Below are 22849 nucleotides of genomic sequence, written 5' to 3'. Positions count from 1 at the left end.
TGAATGTATCTTTTTTGGTAGTTAGCATCTCTGACTATCCATTGGTTTCATATGCCATTAGATTTTTTTTTTTTTTGGTGGGGCAATGGGGGTTAAGTGACTTGCCCAGGGTCACACAGCTAGTAAGTGTTGAGTGTCTGAGGCTGGATTTGAACTCAGGTACTCCTGAATCCAGGGCCAGCGCTTTAACCACTGTGCCATCTAGCTGCCCTGCCATTAGATTTTAAGGGATGAATATTTTAATGAAAATTGACAGCTCTAGAGAGTAAGTGTTCTAAAGTAGTACCATCATTTTAAGAGTTACTTAATTAGGCCATGCACAGTTATTATACAGCTAAAATGGCAGGTAAAGTTAAAATTGTAAAATCAGTAACAACCTTTTCAGATTTTGTACTGAATTGTCCAGAGTATAGCCACCAAGATGGTAAAAGACCTTGATCTGGGGCAGCTAGATGGTGTAGTGGATAGAGCACCAGCCCTGGAGTCAGGAGTACCTGAGTTCAAATCCAGCCTCAGACACTTAACACTTACTAGCTGTGTGACCCTGGGCAAGTCACTTAACCCCAATTGCCTCACTAAAAAAAAAAAAAAGACCTTGATCTTACCTTATGAAGATTAGTTGAAGGAACTTGGGATGTTCAGTTTGGAGAAAACTTACATGAAGGGCAGTTATGTGGAAGAAGATTTTGTTATAAGCAGCTAGGTGGTAGAGTGGTTAGAGTGCTGGACCTGGAATCAGGAAGACCGAGTTTAGATCCCTTCTCAGATGCTTATTAGTTTTGTGGCTGTGGGCAAGTCATTTAACCTGTTTGTCTTCTTGAAAGGTAAAATGGAGATAATAAAGCTCTTAGCATAGTGACTGGTACCTAGTAGGTGTTATATATAAATGCTAGATGTTACTATTATTTTCTGTTTTGCATAGCCCTAGAAAGCAGAAGTAAGAGTAATGGAAGTGAGAGAGACAAATAAATATTTTAAGGGAAAACAAACCAAAATATTAGAGCTATCTAGAAGGAGAATGGATTGCTTTTGGAAGATTGGGGGTTACCATACTCCGGAAATCTTCAAAGATTGGATGACCACTTACCAGGTAAGTTCTAAAAGGAAATGGTTGTTCAAGATATTATTTGGATGATAAAGTTTTTTGAGGTCCCTTTGTTGTTGTTTTTAAGATTGGGTCTCCCCATTTTGCCCAGGCCAAAAATTATGGGGCAGTATATTCATGGGTCCATCAACCTGGTTCTCCCTCCCAATTTTATGTAGTAGAGATCATCAGCATGTACCACTACACTTAGGCCTCTCTTGAAGTGTTTATTGCTTCCTTCAGGGCCAGGCAATATATGTGTTCAACAAAGTGGTTTCAGTTAAGGGGAGTACTCAGGTAGCAGTGACTCACCCCATTGGTGTGATATAATGAAAGAAGTTAGTTTACATATGATGTCATATATTTGATCCTTTTTTAATTTGCCAAAGAATGGAAGGTTGTAATGAGGATTTACTATATCGTTCTAATTGAAGAATATGGTTTAGTTTCCTTACACTTAAGACATTTTCAGGCAGGGACTCATATTTGTCTTTGTATCCATAGTATGCAACATATTTACACATATTTACTAACATATAACATGTACTTAAATGCTCAATGAATTGTATTGACAGGCAGTGATCCAAGGGGGTAGGGGGTGGGGGGAAAGGAGGGAGAAACCTTTAAGAATTACTTTGAAAGTGCCTTCCTGTAGTTAGATTGGTTAAGATTGGAGCTAAAAGGTTACTCATCAAGACAGAATTACAAATTTTAATTGAGGTTCTTGACCTGAGGTCTGGGAAATGAATAAAAATTTTTTTTGATAACTTTCCATATGATTAGTTTCCTTTACAATTCTATGTATTTTATTTTATGTATTTAAAAACACAGTTACTAAGATTCCATGACACAAAACAGATTAAGAACTATACTGACTAGAGGTCCACATTTAGCTAAATGTTCTAGGAATTCATTTTCCTTTTTGTCTGAACCTTTATAGAGAAAATTTGGAGTCATATTGGGAAAGTTGATGATGGAGTATGCTACCTCTGGCTCCCACTTTTTATTCTCCCCTTTTCATTCTAGGAATTCCAGTCCAAACCAATTTTATTAAATAATAAAGGTAGTGACCTCAAGGTCATTGTTTCCTAATGGCTGACTAGCTGACTCAGTGTTCAAAAATATGTTTAAAAGGTGCTTATTTCTTAAAACATATCATAGTGTGTGTGTATGCACATGTGCATGCATGCACACACACACATTTATATACACACACTTTAGCCCTGCAGTTTATACCTCGGAAGTACCATCTGCCCTTGGGACAGATTGGATAGCTCCTCCCAGAAATTCCATTTAAACAAGGTACCCTCGATAGCTATCTCTTCATTTCCCATTAGGCTGCACTCCTCTGGACTTCTCCATCATTTCCCTTCCAGGTACCTTCTTTCTTTCACCTCCCCTCTTTTAAGTTTTCTTTATGTGTAGTCTTCACCACTAGAACATAAGCTTCCTGAGGCAAGGGACTTTCTTTTTCTTGTATTTCTAGCACTTAGCACAGAGCCTGGCGCTTTGTAATAGCTTTTATATGTTTGTTAACTGACTGAGACTTCATCTTTTCAGTGTGGGTGTACCTTTAATTCAGTCATAACCTCTATAACTTAGTATATGGCCTTCCTGTGTTGTAATGGCTATGGTGAAAAAATTCATCCTGTGGTCACCCTGATAAGTCACTCCAAACTTGGGTAGATTGGTCTTCTGATAACAGACTCATCTCATTGGGTCTATGGGAACAACTTTTCTACATGCATCTTTTATCGTTTTCTCCTGCAGATTGTCCCTACAATCATAGCTTTTCTTTCTAAACTTCAGTCTCTTCTTACCTACTGGTTCTTTCCCTGTTGCCCACAAGGCCAAATTTTGCTAGACCCTACCTATCCCTTCAAACTATCTTCCTATATTCTCCCTTTCTCAGCCAAAGTTAGAAAAAGTTATCTACTGTTTCCAGGTTCTTTTGAACTTCATCATTCAACTGAAACTCCTCTCTACAAAACTGGCAATGGTGCTTATTCTTTTTTTCTTAGTATTTTATTTTTTTCTAATTACACATAAAGATAGTTTTTAAAATTCATTTTTGTAAGATTTTTGAGTTCTGGTTTTTCTCCCATCCTTTTCCCCCTCCCCCCTCCTGAAGCCAGCAAGCAATCTGATATAGGTTGTTATACATTACATTCATGTTAAACATTTCCACAGTGATGCTTATTTTTGACTGTTTCTGCAGTATTTTGACACTTTTGGCCAACCTTCTCTCCTCCTGAATGTTTTTTTTTAGTAACACTGTTCTCTTCTATCTTGTCTGAGTATTCTTTCTCTTTCTTCTTTGCTAGTTTACTTGTAATGCACACCTGTTAGTGTACTTCAAACCTCTTTTTTTCCTCTGTAGTCTTTAACTTGATGATGTCATCAACACACTTGGGTTAATTTTTCTTTATGTAGATGATTCCAAGGTCTGTATATCTGACCAAGTAGTCTTTGTCCCAATCTAGCCTCAACAACTTACTGTACATTTCAAACTGGATTACCATAACAAAATATACATATCACAAACTGATTTTATTTTCCCCTAAAAATTCACTCAGAAACATTTTTTGACATTTTTCTTAAATGCCACCATTTCTCTCACCCATATTTGCAATTTAAGTGTAATCTTTGACTGTTTGCTCTCCACCCCACATTTCCAATCAGATGCCAGATCTTGTAGTTTCCTCCTCCACATCTCTCACATCGGTTCCTTTTTCTCCATTCATGTTGTAGATGCTCTAGGTTCAGGTGCTCTTCACTTGGACTCAAATTACAATTGCCCAATTGGTTTCTGTTTCATCCTTTTCCATTCCAATTCATCTTTTGCACAGCTGCTAAAATGGTTTTTCTAAAGCGTTGGTAGGACCATGGCACCCCCAACTTAAAATCCAGAGGCTATCACTTCTAGAAGCTAAAAGGAACCCTTTGGCATTTAAAGATTTTTATACAACCTGGCTGTACCTATTTTTCTGGTCTTATTACTCAGTATCCTCCTTCACACACGTCACTTGGAACCCAAATTACTTTTCCTTTTAATCTCTCCTCTCAAACAGAACTGTATATCCTGTCTGTCTCCCTGACTTTGGGGACTGGCTGACATGCTGCACACGGCTCCCTTCCTCTCCAAGTACGGCATAACATTTCTGCCACCTCTTTGTAATATCTGGTTTCCTTATGTGCTCCTTTTTCTTAAGGTCCTTCTTTTAGCTTTTCCTTATCTTTCTTACTGCTAATGCTTCCCCAGCTCCTCAAGCTCCTTCTCATCCTATTTTGTACTTTTTTTGTAAGTAAATGTTTCATCCCCCTTTGGATTGTAAACTCCTCCAGGTCAGGGGTTTCACTTTTGGCTTTGTGTCTCTAGCGCCTAGCCAAGTGCCTGGCACATAATAGGTGCTTAATAAATGCTTGTTGATTGGAAGCTTTTCCAACATGACCGGACTAGTCAGAGCTTATACTGTCGGCCTTCAAGGCCCCAGGAGTTACTGCCATAATGAAAAATTGGAAGCCTTTAGTGTACTGCTTCTCCAACTATTCGTTCCTTTTGAGTTTCTGAATTGCTGAAAGGTAAGGTTCCTTTCTGCCCACAACGCAGAGAGAGGTCTGAGGTCTAGAATTTAGCTATTTTACTGGCTTGTTTGTTGTTTGAGTAAGGAAACAGGTCTGGAGACTTGAGAATTTTTTTTAATCCCTCTTTCCCATTAATTTTATTTTTAAAAATGATAGTATTTTTATTTAAAGTTTTGAGTTCCAAATTCTAGCCCTCCCTCCCCTGAGGTGGTAAGCAATCAGATATAGGTACATGTGAAACGAGAAATTTTAATGATTTATCACTCACCAGCCCCGTATCACAGACCACTGGATTTTTTCTTCCATGTGAGCTTCCTCTTTTGTAAAAATGTGATTCCCTTTGCCCTACCGACCTCACAGGGTTCTTATTAGGACAAAATGATTTACTGTTTTGCAAAGTAAAAAAGCATTACTTAAATTTAAAATAACACTACTGTTTGGGTAGATCATAGAACTATGGGGTTTTTGCACCCTAAATGAGATTAGCATCGCAGCAAGGACTGGAGTAGTACGCGCCTTCTTATGACATGAAGACTTAGTCCGGCCTACAACCAGAAGTTGTTCTTTATCTCCGCCCAAAGTGAGGAAGGACTGGGCTCAAAATTCCTCGCCAGATGATGCAGAGAAGTAGACTACTCTTTCACCCTTTTAGGGGCGCGCTTCTACTTTACTTCAAATCCTACAGCTGTGCTCCCCTGGCCCAATCAGCAGGGATCGCGGGCTGCCCCTCCTCTTTCCCGACGCCAGCCAATCTGGAGCCTTTTTGGTGGGCTCGGCGGTACCGCCTGGGCGGAAAGGGCGGGCCTCGTAATCAAAGAATGCGGTGGTAAAGTCGCGAAGCAGCTTTGTGCGCATGCGCACAGTGACCCGGTTCCCTTTTCCCTTCATCGGCTCTCTAATCCTTCTGCCGCAACCGAACACAATACGAGGGTGAGGCGAAGAACTCCGTCGCCTCTGGGCTCTGCTTGGCTTCCCTTCCACTCCTCGCTCCACGTCGCTGCCGCTGGTTCGGGTAGAGAAGAGGTAGGCTAAGCGTAGCCCCCAGGACTCGCCGTTACTCCTTTAGCTCGGGTCGGGGATTGGGGGGAGGCTGCCCGCGGAGCGGGGGGGCGGTTAAGTTGATCGAGGAGCCCTTGGAGCTCTGGGACAGTGGGGGGGAAGGAAAGGAGGCGGCCCTTGCTCCCGACTTTCGGCCTGGCGGCTGGTTCCTAAGGCTGCCCGGCGCCGGGTCTCGGAGCAGCTATCGGAAGAACAGCTGCGGTGAGGGCCGCGCGGTCAGCCCGCGGCTGTGAAAAGGAGAGGGGCGGGGTTCGCGCTCGCGCGTGGGGGGCGGGGCTTGTGGAACGCGGGCGTCACAGCCTCCTCCCTCTTCCCCTCCCTCCGCGCCTGCCCCTCGGGCCCATCCCACCTAATAATACTGAGTCTACTTACCTCAAGGCATAGTCTTGAGGAAAGCCCTTTGTAAATCTTAAAGCGCTAAGAAAAACGTGAGTCTTGATGATTTCTTTCCATCTTTTCCCCCTTCTGTGCCGGGGGCACCGGAAAGGCGCCGAAATTCAAAGGGGCTGGTTTTGGAGGGGCCCAGCTCCATGACTCTTGGCCCCCCTCGCAGCTCTCTCCCACCCCGCACGCGGAGCCTCTGTCTCGCGGCCTAGTGCAGAGAGGTGGACCGTAGTCTTGCGTTTGCATGGGCTGTGTTGTTTCTCATTTTGCCATAAAGCAGATTTGGTAAGCATGGAGGAGGTGGTGGCATTATCCAGAGTCTCTGAGTGGTTTTGAGGTTGTCAGCAGATAGGACTATGTGGAAGTGGGCATCTTTTTGGCTCCGTAACTGCTTGGCAACATTTTGACCCTGTTAATTACAGAAACCGGCTTGTGAGGAATGTGAGGTTGGTTAAATGAGTAAAAGCATTTATTAAGTGTTTACTTGTGTGCAAAGCCGTCTGCTTAATGCTTGGGAATCCAAACAAGAAAAGAATATTTAATAGTACTCTTCTCTTTTCAGGTTTTCTGCGGTAAGAATGAGGTCCCATTCTAAGGAGTCCTACGGGTGACACCTGTGGCTATCTTGACACATTTCCTTTTGCTAGGAGCATTTTGAGGTCATCTTGCTGGTGGCATTTTTTAAAAATCCACTTTTACCAATTTCAATTTGTGTGGCAGGATTTAAGGTGGGTTCTGATGGCTAATAAATTTGAGGAATGGTTAATTAAAGTGTTTCAGATAAATTGTTATAAAGTTTGCTGCTGTCAAAATTTTTTTTTTGGTGGGGCAGTAAGGGCTAAGTGACTTGCTCAGGGTCACACAGCTAGTAAGTGTCAAGTGTCTGAGGCTGCATTTGAACTCAGATTCTCCTGAATCCAGGGCCCGTGCTTTATCCACTGAGTCATTATAGCTCGTGTCATAGACTTTTAAATGTTCCTTTGATCTGTGCCATTAATGAGATTTTAATAGCTACACAAAATTATACAAGTTATACTAAAATACAACAAATTTGAAGACACATTGAAAGTAATTAAGTGCTAAAATGACACAAATCTGAATTTCGAGTTATTTCAGGAGATTCTATGTAAGGATAGAAAAACTTGTGTACATATTTGGTGAGATTTTTAAAAAATAGCATTATTTTATTTATTTTTAAAAAAGTCAACCAACTACTAAGAATTAAAGAGGGAAATGAGATCCTGTAAGGAATTAATCCTAGAGAACAGTTTATTTGTTAATAGAATCAGGAAGACCTGACTTCAAATCTGGCCTCAGACACATACTAGCTTTGTGTCCCTGAGCAAGTCACTTAACCCTGTTTGCCTTATCTGTAAAATGAGCCAGAGAAGGAAATGGAAAATCATTCCTATATCTTTACCAAGGAAATCCCAGAAGAGTTTGACAAGACTGAACGACAAGAGGGGCATCTAGGTGGTATAGTGGATAAAGCATTGGCCCTGGATTCAGGAGAATCTGAGTTCAAATGCAGCCTCAGACACTTGACACTTACTAGCTATGTGACCCTGGGCAAGTCACTTAACCCTTATTGCCCCACCAAAAAAAAAAAAAGACCGAACAACAAGAAACACCTTAATTGAAGATTGCATTCTCTAAAAATTGATTATTTCCTACAAAAGTGAAATTCACTGGTTTGGTTTGTTCAGTATAAAATGATTTGATGTAGCTAGTGAACATAAAGAATGCATGTATTTTCTTGCAAGACAACTTTGGTAATATTTGAGAGAATAAGTCCTTTCATGATATATAGTAAATACTATTTTGATTTTCTAAAACTTGTGATTTAATCATTGGAAGAATGTTGTAACCTGATTTAAAAAAAATTTTATTTATACAGTGTGATGGAAAACTTTCGACGCATAGCTGATGAGTCATTTCCAAGCGGTTTAACTAATTCATTGATCAGTAACAACAGCGGGATTTTGGAAAATGTCAGCATTTCTTCAAATCTTGGCCTACCTATTGCTGTTTCAACAGTTGATAGAAAAAGATATTGTTATGATGATAGGTAAGGCTCTCCTCCCCCCCCCCCCCAATACAGGCTAAAATGAATGAACTTTCCTAACTGGAACATTATACTTTTTTCAGCTTCTCAAATATTTAAGTGCCATTGTGTGCAAGGCACTGGTAATGTTAAACATGATACATCTCAGAAAGTTTACATTTCATTTGGATTGGGAGAGTGAAGGAGTGAGAATTAGAATCTCTAAAGATGTATGTGTGTGTGTGTGTATCTTTGTATGTTTGTATTTTTATGTATGTATTGTAGAGACCAAGGAGAAATTCCAGACAGTTTTCCCCAGTAAAGTAGATTGGGGAAGGCTTCATGGAAGAGCTGGCACCTGCATGAATCTTGATACGAATGGAATAATTTAAAAAATCAGAAATGAGAAAATAGGAATAGGGAGACAGACTGTTCATATGAAGAGGGCAGGAAAAGATTGGGGAGCAATCAGTACTATTTGGCTGGATTATATAGTTTGTTAAAGGGAGTAATATGAAATAAGGCTGAAAAGATAAGTGGGAACCAGATTGTGTAGAAGTTTACTTGCCTAGCCAAGGAGTCTCTACTTGCCCTAGAGATAATAGGGAGCTATTGATGGTTTTTGAGTAGGGGAATGAAATGGTTTGTCCTTAAGGAAAATTATTTTGGTGGTATAGAAAAGTGTGGATGTAAGCGAAAAGAGACTAGAGGCAGAAGACCACTTAGGAGGCTTATTTAAGCAAATTGTTTGGGTGAATGGTGATGTTCTGAACTAGGATGGTGGCCATGTAAATGGAGAGAGGGAGAGAAATGTGAGAGATGTTGTGGAGTTACAGTTGACAGGATTGAATGTGAGAAAGAGGGTAGATTCACAGAAAACTTAGATTTTGAGTCTTGGTGACTGGTAAGATGGTGATTTGATCAATGGAGAAGGAAGATGAAGGAAAAGTTTGGAGGAATAGCGGTGTTCCATTTTGTTAGCAGAATCTTGATCTGATCTTGTGGAACTAGAATTTAAGTATGACATTAGGGCTAGATATATAGATTTGGGAATCTTGTGTGGAACTACTGTTTGTGGTTGTTAGTCCTTCATTCTTCAAGAGCACCAATGACGGGGCAGCTAGGTGGTGCAGTGGATAGAGCACCGGCCCTGGAGTCAGGAGTACCTGAGTTCAAATCCGGCCTCAGACACTTAACACTTAACTAGCTGTGTGACCCTGGGCAAGTCACTTAACCCCAATTGCCTCACTAAAAAAAAAAAAAAAAGAGTACCAATGACATCAGGAAGGTTAGTGATATCTTGACTTGCAAGTGAATTTGATTTTAAGCGAGGCGGGGCAGTGCAGAATCATTAGCCTCACTCTGTACTACAGAGTAATCAATTCCAGTGGCAAGACACAGATCAGAACAAACTGGAGATATAATCTTGTCCCAGATGCAGTGGCAGACCATGGCCCTTTTAAATTTAGGTTTTTTCCAGGTATCCTTTTGTTTGAGGCAATACCCATTCAGTGATTTAAGGCTAGGCAAGAAATGAGGCAAAAGATGATCTAGTTTGCCTACTCCCCTCCCAAAAAATAATCAGTCTAGGAGGGGAAGAACCTCAGGCTTTCTGACCTGAACCAAAACAGTTGTTATTTATACTTACTCTTGAGCCATCAAAATGCAAACAGTGACTTAGTGAGGCTTGTGCTAGGACTGTTTTTGGCCAGTCGATGAGAGCCAGTGTGATTTGCGTTTAAGACACAATCTAGTAGCTCCATTTGAATCCCAATGAGCTTTATCAAAGCCTGCTTTTCTAGAGCTCTATTTCAAGAAATAATAAATGAATTTACATGGGACAAAAGAAGTAATTGTCCCAGTTTGAAAAAAATATATAGAATAAATATGTAGAGAAGAGAAAAAAAATCTAGCCTCTAAACCCCAAGACAACTTGTAAGGTTTATAAGTGATTACAGTTTATATTCCTTTGGGCAGAGCACCCACATGTAAAGGTATGTGTTTCCCCATGTGGACAGAGGGAGAGGAGAGAAGGAAGTAAATGAGTTCATTAAAGGAGAGAAGGTAGAGAAAGGATCTGAGGCAGAGCTTGGGAAAGAGTCTACTATTATAGGAGACTGAAGAGGAACACAATTAAGAAGTTCTTTTATAGAGAAGGGGTATGCTTAGCTGGACTCCAAGGGGTTGAGGAGTGAATGAGGAAACTGAGGGAGTAGGTGTAGAGTATGTAGTAGGAATTTATCAGTGAAAAGGAAGAGAGAACATTGTAGTTTAAGGAGGTGGGATCCAAGCAAAGTTCTTTAAGCATAGGGGGAGGCCTGAGCATATTGGTTGTGTAAAGAATTAATTGTTATTTGAGGTTTTTATGACCCCATCTTTTGGCTAGAATTAAAAAAAAAAAAACCACAGCTCGTGCACTGGCCCCTCTGGGGCTCCGCAAATGGCACGATGCTCCACCCACTGGTTGTAGCTGTCACCATGGGGCTGGCACCTCATGTCACCACCACTGGAAGACGCCTACATGAGCCTGGCAAAATTATAATGATTGGAAGCCTAGTGAGGGCAGTCATGTGACTGTCAGAGCGTCCAGCCAATTGGTTGGGGGCTGCTGGGGTTTGCTGGGAAGGGGGAGAAGAATTGGCCATTCTAGCTGGAAGTTGGAAGGTGACAGGAGTGCTGCTGTGGTATTCTCAGCTGATTCCTGGGCGGTGGTGTTTTTCCAGGTTGTATAATTTCCCTTTCCCCATTTTATTTCCTTTCCCTTGATCCTACTGATCCTGTTTGTGGTTTTTTTTTAAGTTCGTTCTAGTTAAAATAAATCCTGTTCTGTTTTGAGGGAGGCTGCCGGTCTCCTTCCTTGCCCCAATATTGCGACAAGCTGCTTAGCTAACACTCCCCAATTAAAAATGAGTCCCCACAGTTGCCTTATGGTTGTGAGCTAGTAGATTATAGATGAGAGAGGTAGTGTTGGAAAGACTCCAAAAGATACTGGAAGAGTCAGGAGCACAAGTGATTAGATTAGTCTTGGCTAACTCATCCTTTGGCTCTAGAGCCATGAAGGAGATGATAAATGAGATATAGAAGTTTTGAGGTAAGGAAGAAGGGAAATGAGGCAACTAAAGGGAGATAACCTGTTTCTTGGCAGAGTAGGAGGTGAGACCATCTAGTTATCTAGGTCAAAGCTTCTTTAACTTTGGGGGTCGAGGAACTGAATGTGGGGCTTGTGAAAGTTTTGGCAACAGTAAAAGGTCATTATGTAAATATATTTTACATGTCTGGGTATATAAAATTTTTTCGGTCAGGGTCATGAATAGAAACAGTTTAAGAAGCCTTGATCTAGGTGGGGGTGGAATTAAAGATTTGAACAGATTTGGAAGACCTGCTTTGGGGAATTAACTGCCTGAGATATGTAAAAGGTTTGTCATGTGTGAATCAGTGAGAACCAGGTTGAGGTTAGAGAACATGAATTTTTTGTGGGCTCAGTCTTTAGTTTCTTGAGTTTGTCTTGCGTTATTCAGAGGTAAGAAGTAAGATCAATCAGAAAAGGTAGATTTTGGGCGTGACTGGGTTAAAGGCATCAACAGACAATTACAGCTTCAAAAAACTTAACATGAAAACTACGTCGATTACAAAAGAAATGAACATGCATGTGGAACCCAAAGAGTTCACATTCCATACAGAAGTTTGCATATTTATGAAAGCAGGACAAAAGAAGTACGTAGAAACACAGAACTCCACCTAAAGGGGCATGGCATGGGACGGGGAAAGATAAAGTAAAGGTCTAAAAATGACAAAACCTCCCAAAGGGGAGGAACAAGGCAATGGAACTTCTCTCTCATTTTTTTTTCCCTTAGGGAATTAGTAGACCATGAAGATAGGATGGTTTGCATATTTCCAGGGTCCTAGCTGCACAAGCAGATTTCTGCCTGGTACAGACTGACTGGCACCTGTCTAGACTCCCAAGGGTACTCAGGAAGTCCAGTTTGGGATACAAACATGTCAGCTGAGGGGGAGGGATGGGCTTTATCCTTGATACCAGGGCCTCTGTATGCTCTGGGTCCAGTGTTTGAAAAATATGGCAACTCAAAAAGACAAGTTCAGGGAACCTCTTTTTTTTTTTTTTTGGTGAAGCAATTGGGGTTAAGTGACTTGCCCAGGGTCACAGAGCTAGTAAGTGTTAAGTGTCTGAGGCCAGATTTGAACTCAGTTTCTCCTGACTCCAGGGCTGGTGCTTTATCCACTGCACCACCTAGCTGCCCCCAGGGAACCTCTTAATAGTCCTTAACAAAGGGAGTAAACCTTAGGAGGATGACATTTTTTGTAAATAGATTTTATTGATCTCTCTTGTTTTTTACTTTGACTAGATTTGTGACTATATATCTTCATTTTCTTAGAGAACCATCCCTTATAGCAAATTATTTCTTTTCTAAAGAAAGAAAGAGAAGGAAAGGGAAAAAATTAAATAAAACCACTTAAAACTTGGAAAAAGTTTGACATTATTTGCAGTTTTTTATACCCCTGAACTCCAACCTTTGTAAAGAGTCTGGAAGTGGGGAAGGAAGATAATTTCTTCTCTCTCTCTCTCTCTCTCTCTCTTTCTCTCTCTCTCTCTCTCTCTCTCTCTCTCTCTCTTTTTTGTGGGGCAATGAGGGTTAAGTGACTTGCCCAGGGTTACACGGCTAGTAAGTGTCAAGTGTCTGAGGCTGGATTTGAACTCAGGTCCTCCTGAATCCAGGACCAGTGCTTTATCCACTGCGCCACCTAGCTGACCCTCTTATATCTCTTTAAGGTCAAACTTGTTCTTTGTAATTTCGCAGTATTCAATTTTGGGGTTTTCCTGGTGATAGCTCTTTGAATTTACATTGTTGTGGGGTCATTCTGTGTATCGTTTTCCTAATTTTGCTTGCTTTAGTTTGCACCAGTTCATATAAGACTTTGTACTGTATTTGAGTACATCTTTTATTCTGCTACAGAAATATTCCACTACCTTGAATTTGGTGAGAAGTTTTCCCAGTTGATATGTACTTTGTTTCCAGTTATTTGCTATCACAAATATTTTGTAGTACTGTGCATTCATTTGTTGGTTGTTAGGATAAAGATCAGTCACTCTACTCACAGATTGCCCACATAGATTAATTTAAGAATTTTGTAATTTTTAACACTTTCTACTTCTTTTCCACAACTCTGCAACTGTCTCTTGAGAAGAAGAAATGGGTTCAAATCAAGTTAGGAGAGCTCTTCTGTATTTTTGTTAGTTTTAAAATGTGGCCTGCTGGCCAACCTTCCAGTGTTGAGGATGACCATACATTAGACTAATCTTTGATATAAGAGTCTGTCACCAGGCTCACACTTTCTGCCTCAGGGTAGAACTTTTTAGAACTCTGCTGGCATAGCTGTAGAGAATGTAGGTTCCCTTCTACATCTCAGAGACACTGGAGTGGTACTTACTTGTTATCAAAAGTATACTCTAAATCACTAATCTTTCTGGTGGCACATTTATCTATATAAATGTGTACTTTAGCTAAATTATCAATGTTTCTTTTTTATAGGTCTGTCCATATTTGTTTTTACCATTCTAAATGGTGAAGTAGTAGTAATCTCTACATAAAGGATCACAATAATATCCTAGAAGTGGGAGGGACTTTTGAGGTCATCTGATCCAATTTCTTCATTTTATGTGTGAGGAAATAGAGGTTCAAAGAGATGAAGTATTATTGTTTGATTAAAATTACACAGTAAGTGCAAAGGCTGGGATTTTGTCCAGGCTCTCTGACTCTAAATTCTCTGCTCTTTTCACTGTACCATCCTGCCACCCAGGATTTTAGTTAGGTTCAGGGAGACCTCTGAATGTTTTTGACATTTCTCAGTCAACCTTGGGCTTTGCAGCATGATCATGATGATGAGTTCAATTACAATTTAATAATGCAAAGCTTGAAGATCATCTTAAAGCTTTGGTTATGGCAGGCAGTGTTTTGGTCATTCTGATGGCTTATGTTACCTGCTGAACAAAACTGCCATTTGTGGGACTCAGGTTTTCTACTAACCATTTTACTTGACATTATTTGTAGGCTCCCTTTCTGTTTGGATCCAATTTTCCAACCAGATTAAATTTTTGTTTTGAAAGATAACTCTTTAAACTTCAAACCATTTCCATACTCCCATGTTGCTGATTACCTACCTGTTTGATCTCCTGTAGTCTTTAGTTGCTTTTCTCAATTTCCATCTTAATTTTTCTAAGTTTGATACTCAGATATCTCTTTCCATTACTTGATACTCAGATTCTTTGTATGTGAAGATGGAATCTATACAGTAGACCCATTGCTCACAGAATCCATGTGTCAGATTGGTAAATTTTGCCCATGATTGTATGGTTATTAATTGCCTTACCTCCTTCCTCTTATAACCAGTTTGTTGACAGAAATTTTTCTTTTTCTTTCTACCATGTTTTTGCTATAACGCTTTTTACAGACAGTACAGTTATGAGGATTTTTACTATAAAATCTAAGAAAGTGGTTTGTGCAGCTTATAAGCAGCTGTGTTAATTAACCTCTGTGCTTATATCTTCAATAGAGCATTACTTAATAAAATGTTTACACATTTAAAGTTTAACCGTGACCTAATTTTAACCAGCACTTTTCCCTCTCTATAGATATTCTGATATTCAGGCACCTTACCTAGGATGAGAAAGATTTTCAGTTGCTTCTGAATCTTCTTATGGTAGTCAGTTAGACTTTGAGCCAAAAGGGGAATTTCATCTTATCTCTCAGGACAGGATGTAAGTGCCACCTTCATTTTACGTTCTTAAAACTAAGATGTGATATTAATTGTAGAAGAGGCCACTTTAACTTTTCACAGACATGACACTTAAAAACTCATTTTGTTTTTTGCATCCATCATCACAAAGGATTTTGATTTTTTTCATCAACATGAGAAATTTTTTTTAGGAAAATGTTTTTGTGGGTATGGTGTCATGAATTTTCTTACCAGTTTGATTAGCCAAAACTACTAAGCCAGAAGAAATGAGAAGAGTTTCATACCACACTGGTGGTTAATGAGGACTATGTCATTCACAATTTAGCTGGTAGTATTTATATATATACATGAAAGAAGGAAAGGAAAAAAAAAGATGGCTGCTTATTATAGGGCAGCTGGCTAAAAAGGAAATAAAATATACTTCTTAAGGAAAATTTATATGCTTAGCTAAGGAGAGAGAGGAGAGGGATATGTCTTTGTTAGCATAGTTAAATTCACTAAATCAAAGGAAGCTACCTCAAACAAAAAATGAAGAAAATATTACCTGTTTTGACAAAGCTATATGTGTTCCATTGACTAAGAAAATGAAAATGACATTTTCTTAGCGAAAAATGGAGTTTCTAAGAGGATTTTGGCTCTGTTGAGAGAAAGCTTTTGGATGCTTATGATGATTATCAAAAATACTCTTAAAAGTATAGGACTGTTTTTTATAAAGGAAAGCTGAAAATGGGGCAAAAGAACCAGATTTAAAAAAAAAGATTCAACTTTAGCATGTCTCAGATGATTGATAAGTCATCCCAGCTAATCAAACTGAATCTATTTATAGTGCTTAGTAACAATACAATTACCATAATCCCTGAAATTATGGACAGTTTATCTTTCCTTTAATTTCATAATTGGGATTGTCTGGAAAGGAAATACAAACCTTGTAATGAATAAATCTTTTTTTAAGCAATTTAAATCTTTTTGTACTAATTTTTCACGTAACGAAAGTTATTTGATTTTTTTGTAATTGCCTCATCCCTTGTTTGGTTTAGACTACAACTCCTTCCTATAGCTGTCAAAGGTATACGATCTGCTTCTCTTCTAATTTTAAACAATATTGTGATCCTCCATATTGGGTCGTGTCTATTTTGAATGTATTTTAGGATATAGTGTAAGGCATTGGTGTAAGTCTAATTGTTTTTCGCCTTTCTCAGCAGTTTTTATGAAATAAGGAATTTTTTCCTAGGTAATTTGTTTTCTACTTTATCAAACACTAGGTTATTGAGTTCTATTGTTTTTGATCCTATCTAGTCTAGTCTGTTCAATGTTTTGGTCTTTCTGTTTTTTAACCACTACCAGTGATTTTGAGGACTGTTGCTTTATCATGTGATTTGAGGTCTGGAAGTGCGAGTCCCTCTTTGTCCTTAACTTCTCTTCATCCTTTTCTTTGATATTCTAGATCTTTTGCTTTTCCAAATGAATTTTGTTATTTCATCAAGTTTTATAAAGTATCCCCTTGGTAATTTGAGTGGCATATAATTAAAAGTGTGAATTTGGTAGTGCTGTCATTTTTATGATATTGGCATGGCCTAGCCATGAACACTGAATATTTCTCCTGCTATTTAAATTGTTCTTTATTTCTTTAAGGAACACTTTGTAATTGAATCTATACATATTTTCGCATACTTTGGTAGGTCAGTCTCCAGCTATTTCATAGTTATTTGGAATGAGATTTCCTTTTCTATTTTTTGCTTCTTGTGTTTTGTTATTATTACATAGTTCTGTTATCAATTTGGGGGGATTTATTTTATAGCCTGCAACTTTGTCAGAGCTAGCTGTTAGTTGGCTCAATTAGCATCTTGGCTGATTCTGTAAGATTTTCACACATACACCATTATATCATTAGCAAATAGTGATAGCTTTATCTCTTTATTTCTTTAATTTCTTTCTCTTTGCTTATTGCTGTTGCTAGCATTTCCTGAACTTGATCAAATAATACTGTTGAGAGTAAGCATATTTATTTCATTCCTGTATTTATTTTTGAAGCTATTCCTCTATTTTTGTGTGTGTGTCTGTTATCTGTTTTGGTTAGCATATAATTGTATAATATAGTCTGATTGTTTTTATTTTTTCTGGTTTTGTTTTTTCCATCTTTATAATTTCTACTAGATTTGTGATTTTTCATAAGAATTCTTGGCATCTTCTAGAGTACTTAATTTCCATTTTTGGTCCATTCTTAATTTTAATATTAGGGAGTTTGTTACTAGGGGAAGGTTTTGTACCTCTTCTATGAAGCTGCTGATCTTCCCCCCTTCCCCCCAATTCTCTCTGTCTCATATCTTTTTTTAATATCCTTTTAAAATTCTTGTATCATTTCTTGGAATAATTCTAATGGTGGGCAAGCTGATGTTTTTTTTAAGGATTTGATGCTCTATACATTTTTTCCAGCTTTCAAGTGTTTTATTCGCTCTTTTGGATGTGCTATAAGTGTTTCCACTATGGAAAAGAATGTTAAATGCACAGTATTTGTAACTGGGGAATGGGTTTGCTGAACATATCTTCAAAAGGGCAAAAGCTTAGAAAACAACCTGGAAGTTGGAATTCACTTCTTTGTTTATAATCCTGTGTTAAAAAAACAAACAAAATGGGGCAGCTAGGTGGTGCAGTGGATAGAGCATGGGCCCTGGAGTCAGGAGGACCTGAGTTCAAATCCGGCCTCAGACACTTAATACTTACTAGCTGTGTGACCCTGGGCAAGTCACTTAACCCCAGTTGCCTCACTAAAAAAACCCAAAAAACCAAAAACCAAACAAAATGAAACAAAAATAAGGGGAAAAAATAGGGAAAAATTTGAGGCCCATGAGATGATTTATTGAAGCTCTGCATCCTTGTCTTGAGTCTCTTTCTCTGTCCCTTTGTACCTCTCCGCCTCTTGGCCATTGTTCCTCTAGCTTCTTGGCCCCTTTGTTGGTGTTGCTCTCTTTGATTGCTTTTACTCTCTTTTTTCTTTCATCTATCTCATTCCTGCATTCTTCAAATTTTGCCTTAAAGTTCTGGGCATTTTCTGCATTTAGGTTTTCCAGCATCCTAAATCCTAAATCTCCAACAGTTTAGGTTTAGGATTTTCATCAGCATTATAGATCAGTCCTGTCATACTGTCTGCATTAGGCTTCAGCTCCATTAGTGGTGTTAAACAGTGATTCACACACATCTTCACAGAGTTTTGTCCCTTCTCATGAGGTGGTAAATCATCCCTTTCTTCTAGTGTTTCAGCAGGTTCATGTCACCTGTTCCTCACTCTTTCATTCTCAAAGGTTATTTTTAGGTACAAATTGGAACAGGCTTGCTTGTATCTTTTTTTTTTTTGTGAGGCAATTGGGGTTAAGTGACTTGCCCAGGGTCATACAGCTAGTAAGTATCAAGCGTCTGAGGCCGGATTTGAACTCGGGTCCTCCTGACTCCAGGACCGGTGCTCCATCCACTGCGCCACCTAGCTGCCCCGGTTTGCTTGTATCTTAAAGAACTTGTCTTCATCTTCTTCAAGGGACTTAATGCTAATAAATGAGGAAAATAGCACATCCACAATGTAAATTATATAGTAATCATTAAAGCAGTCTGGTAAAAATAATAAAAAGAAAGATCAGGAAATAGCTAAATAAGAAAGAAATATTGAACTAAATAAAAATCCAGCATTTGATTAACCTGAGAACATAAATTACCCTGTATAGAATTTCTGTGTGTATTGCTGGGAAAATTTGAAAGCTATATGGTGAAAATTATGTTTACGTCAGCAACTTACAAACTCAAAATGACTAAAATAATCACGATTGAATGGAAGTATCAGATGTTCACTACCTTTCATAGCTTTGAATATTGTGAGAATGTTTTACCAAACCAGGGGTAGAGGCAATTACAAAAGATAAAATAGATATTTTTATTACATGGAATTAAAAACCTTTTATGTGAAGAAAATACAAGTGGGCTTAAGAAAACTTGATTGGAGAGAAATTTTAGCATCGAATATCTCTGATAATGATTTGATTCCTAAGATATGTAGGAATTAGCAAAAAATATGTAAGAACAAAAGTGATTTTACAGTGCACAGTTGATAAAAGGATATGGACAAGCAGTTTTCCATTGTAGAATTAGAAATTTTTAACAACCAGTAGAAAGATTTCTCCAAATCACTAATAATAGAAATGCATATCAAAACAACTCCTGAGGTTTCATTAAATACTCAGCCATTTGGCAAAGATGAGAAAAGATTTGACTAGTCAGTACTAGAAGGATTGTGAAAAGGTCACTAATTGGTTGTTGGTGAAGCTGTGAAAAGATCTAATAATTCTTGGTGTCATTTTGGAATTATACTAGTAAAGTGAGTAAAATGCACACATCTTTTTTTTTTTAAACAAAGTGTTCCCTCTGTATCAACATCATTCTCTTTGATAACTGACTCATCTTTTTCTTCCTTATTAACATTGTTTGCAGCTTCCAAATTTCATTCATAAGGATGTTGCATCTTTTCTGAGCTAACTTTTTTAGAATTTTACCCAATGGTGAGGTTATTTTTTCTGAATCCTTGGAAATGTGAATTTCCAAAATCTCAGTTATATGTTTTATTATGGACTCTTTCAGAAATTTTGAGGTAGAGTAGTTATTTTCTTTCAGGGTTCTTATTTCTAACTCATTAGTTTCTCTTTGTTCACCATTTCTCCCATGATACTAGCTCTTTTTGGCTTCTACCTTTTGTAAAATGCAGTTATTAAGGCACATCAAGAGCTTATTAGTTCTTTTGTTTTTGACAGACAGCGAAATCTTTCATCACCACTGTATCTTGCTTCTGTGCCAGGCTTGTGGTTTCCCAATCTTTTTCTCTCTTCTGTCCAATTAGTCTGTACTGTACTTGGGCTGTATTGATTCACTTTTGCCCTTTTTGGTCTTTACCTAAATGCTCTCTATCAAATTTCCCTCCTCTATCTTTTTGTACAGTGCTGCTTAGTCTCTCTTACTTATCTTGACCTTGATTTTGATAAAATTTTTAAATGGATCATTAAAATATGATCAGATATCTAGAAAGGGAAAAGTGATGTTTAAAAAGAGCCATCATAACTTCACAAGAATGTTCTTTGCATGTTTAACTTCATTTTCTTTTTTGTTTTTGGGTTTTTTTTGCTGGGTAATGAGGGTTAAGTGACTTGCTCAGGGTCACACAGCCAATACGTCAAGTGTCTGAGGCCGGATTTGAACTCAGGTCCTGAATCCAAGGCCAGTGCTTTATCCACTGCACCATCTAGCTGCCCCTATTTTCTTTTTTTGGATAGGATTTCTAAAATAGTATATGAGAACACTGTGGACATAATTGAGCTAGATTTTAGTAAAGCTTTTTTAAAAGAAATATTTTCTTTCCAATTACATGTAAAAAAAATTTACATTTATTTTAAAAAATTTTGACTTCTAGATTCTCTCCCTACCTCATTCTCCTTTCCTCTCCCTAAAAAGGCAAGCAATTTGATATAGGCTATTCCTGTGTACTTATGGAAAGCATTTCCATATTAGCCATGTTGTGAAAGAAAACACAGATTACCCTTCCTCCCCCTCCCCAACCAAGAAAGATAAAGAAAGTAAAAAATAGTTTGTTTTGATCTGCATTCATATTCCATCAGTTCTTTCTCTGAAACTGGATAGCATTTTTCATCATAAGTCTTTCGGGAATTGTCTTGGATAATTATACTGATGAATATAGCCAAGTCATTTCATGGTTGATCATCATCTAATATTGTTGTTACCTTTGTAGATTATTGTTTTTGTAAAGCTTTTGATGAAGTTATCTTATACTGTTGTTGTAGAAAAGATGAAGAGATGTTTATTAGGAAATAATGAAGTTAGATGGATTCAGAATTGAATAGCGGAGCTAGAAATGTGCTCTCTCTTTAATAGATAGGAATCTAGGCCTTTTCTTCTCTCTTTACCAAACTCTTATTCTCCTTAATAAATGCTTAAAAGTCTAACTCTTGCTAAAGCTTATAATTTATTGGCGACCACTCATTGGATATTTTAGACAGACTAGCTAGAATTTTAGCCCTTAACAGAATTGGTTGTGGGGCGGCTAGGTGGCGCAGTGGATAAAGCACTGGCCCTGTATTCAGGAGTACCTGAGTTCAAATCTGGCCTCAGACACTTGACACTTACTGGCTGTGTGACCCTGGGCAAGTCACTTAACCCCCATTGCCCTGCCAAAAAAAAAAAAGAAGAATTGGTTGTATGGGCAATCTCATGGAATCATTGTTAAAGATTCATTGTTAGTGTAAAAGATGTCTCTAGTAGAATACCTTAGGGATCTATCCCTGGTTCTTTGCAGTTAAACTTTTTTTTTTTTTTGGATGGGGCAGTGAGAGTTAAGTGACTTGCCCACGGTCACACAGCTAGCGAGCATCAAGTGTCTGAAACTGGATTTGAACTCAGGTCCTCCTGAATCTAGGGCCAGCACTTTATCCACTGCACCACCTAGCTGCCCCCACAGTTAAACATTTTTTTATTAATTATTTGGATAAAGATAGAAATGAAAGGCTCTTCAAATTTTTCAAATGGTTTCAATCTGGGATGTATAGGAACATTTACTGGTGTGAGATATAGTAGCCTTTGGACTAAATTTAATAAAATGATACTCAACAAGGATAAATATAAAATCTTATACTTGGGTACTGTTAAGGGCTAAAATTCTAGCTAGTCTGTCTAAAATATCTAATGAGTGGTCGCCAATAAATTATAAGCTTTAGCAAGAGTTAGGCTTTTAAGCATTTATTAAGGAAAACAAGAATTTGGTAAAGAGAGAGAGAAAGGCCTAGATTCCTATCTGTTAAAGGGAGAGCACATTTCTAGCTCCGCTCTCCACCAGAGTCCAAAGGAAAGAGCGTGAGACTGAGCGCCAGGCTCCCCCCTTCTTCCTCCCACTAGCCTGCGTCACTTCCTGACGCCAAAGAAAAGACTCCTGGTCTTGCCCTCAAAGACCTTCGCTTCATGGGCAGAACTCTTCTACTGTAAGTCTCCAGCAGGTGGCGTTATTCCAATCGTTACAGTACCAAAAATCAACTTCACAAGTATAAGATGGAGTGACACACTTAGATTGCAGTTCTGAAAAAGATCTGGGGTTTTTATTGAAGTTCAATATGAATTATCCAAATAATGTGGCAGTCAAAAAAACTAATGCAGTCTTATGTTGCATTAAGAGAGGCTATAACTAAGTTTATTTAGTGCTATACCAATCAGGCTATCAAAAAATGTTTTATGGATCTAGAAAAAATAATAGCAATATTCATCTGGAAAAAGAAAAGCTCAAGGATATCACAGGAATCAGTGGGAAAAAAACAACAAACAAAGAAAGAAGGTGGTCTAGCATGTTGTACCAGATCTCAAACTGTATTATGAAGTGGTAATTATCAAAACAATTTGGTACTGGCTAAGAAATAGAGAGGTGGATCAGTGGAATAGAATAGGTACAAATTACACTATAGTAATGTGGTTTATTCTGGGAAAACTAGAAAACTATGTCAGAAACTAGGTATAGACCAACATCTCACACCAAATATATTAAAATAAAGTCAAAATGGGTATATGAAGTAATGAAGCCAAAATTAGAAGAGCAGCAGAAAGTTGGGAAATAATTTTTACAGCCAGTGTTTCTGATAAAGGCCTCATTTCTAAAATATAAAGGGTACAAAATATAAGAATACAAGTCATTCCCTAATTGAGAAATGGTTGAAGGATATGAACAGGCAGTTTTCAGATGAAGAAATCAAAGTTATCGCCATATGAACAAATGCTCTTAATCACTATTAGAGAAATGCAAATTAAAACAACTCTGAGGTACCACCTCACACCTATCAGATTGGCTAATATGACAAAAAAAAAAGAATAATAAATGTTGGAGAAGCTGTGGAAAAATTGGAACAGTCATG

The 22849-nt window shown here is 38.3% G+C and overlaps 1 protein-coding gene across 1 annotated transcript in view; it reads left to right on the top strand.

Annotated features, from left to right (window-relative positions):
- Window positions 1-4304: 4304 nt before the first annotated feature.
- CEP192 (centrosomal protein 192) overlaps window positions 4305-22849 on the top strand; it is a 153295-nt gene continuing 134750 nt past the window's right edge. The window contains exons 1-3 of the mRNA XM_043978257.1: window positions 4305-5692; window positions 6675-6840; window positions 8010-8180. Coding sequence (XP_043834192.1) covers window positions 8014-8180 — 167 coding nt within the window. The 5' untranslated portion in view covers window positions 4305-5692; window positions 6675-6840; window positions 8010-8013. The remainder of the gene's footprint in view (window positions 5693-6674; window positions 6841-8009; window positions 8181-22849) is intronic.

This window comes from Dromiciops gliroides, chromosome 1 (genome assembly GCF_019393635.1).
Source record: "Dromiciops gliroides isolate mDroGli1 chromosome 1, mDroGli1.pri, whole genome shotgun sequence".
In the NCBI taxonomy this organism is placed as follows: Eukaryota; Metazoa; Chordata; class Mammalia; order Microbiotheria; family Microbiotheriidae; genus Dromiciops; species Dromiciops gliroides.
This window is presented reverse-complemented; position numbering and strand designations above follow the sequence as displayed.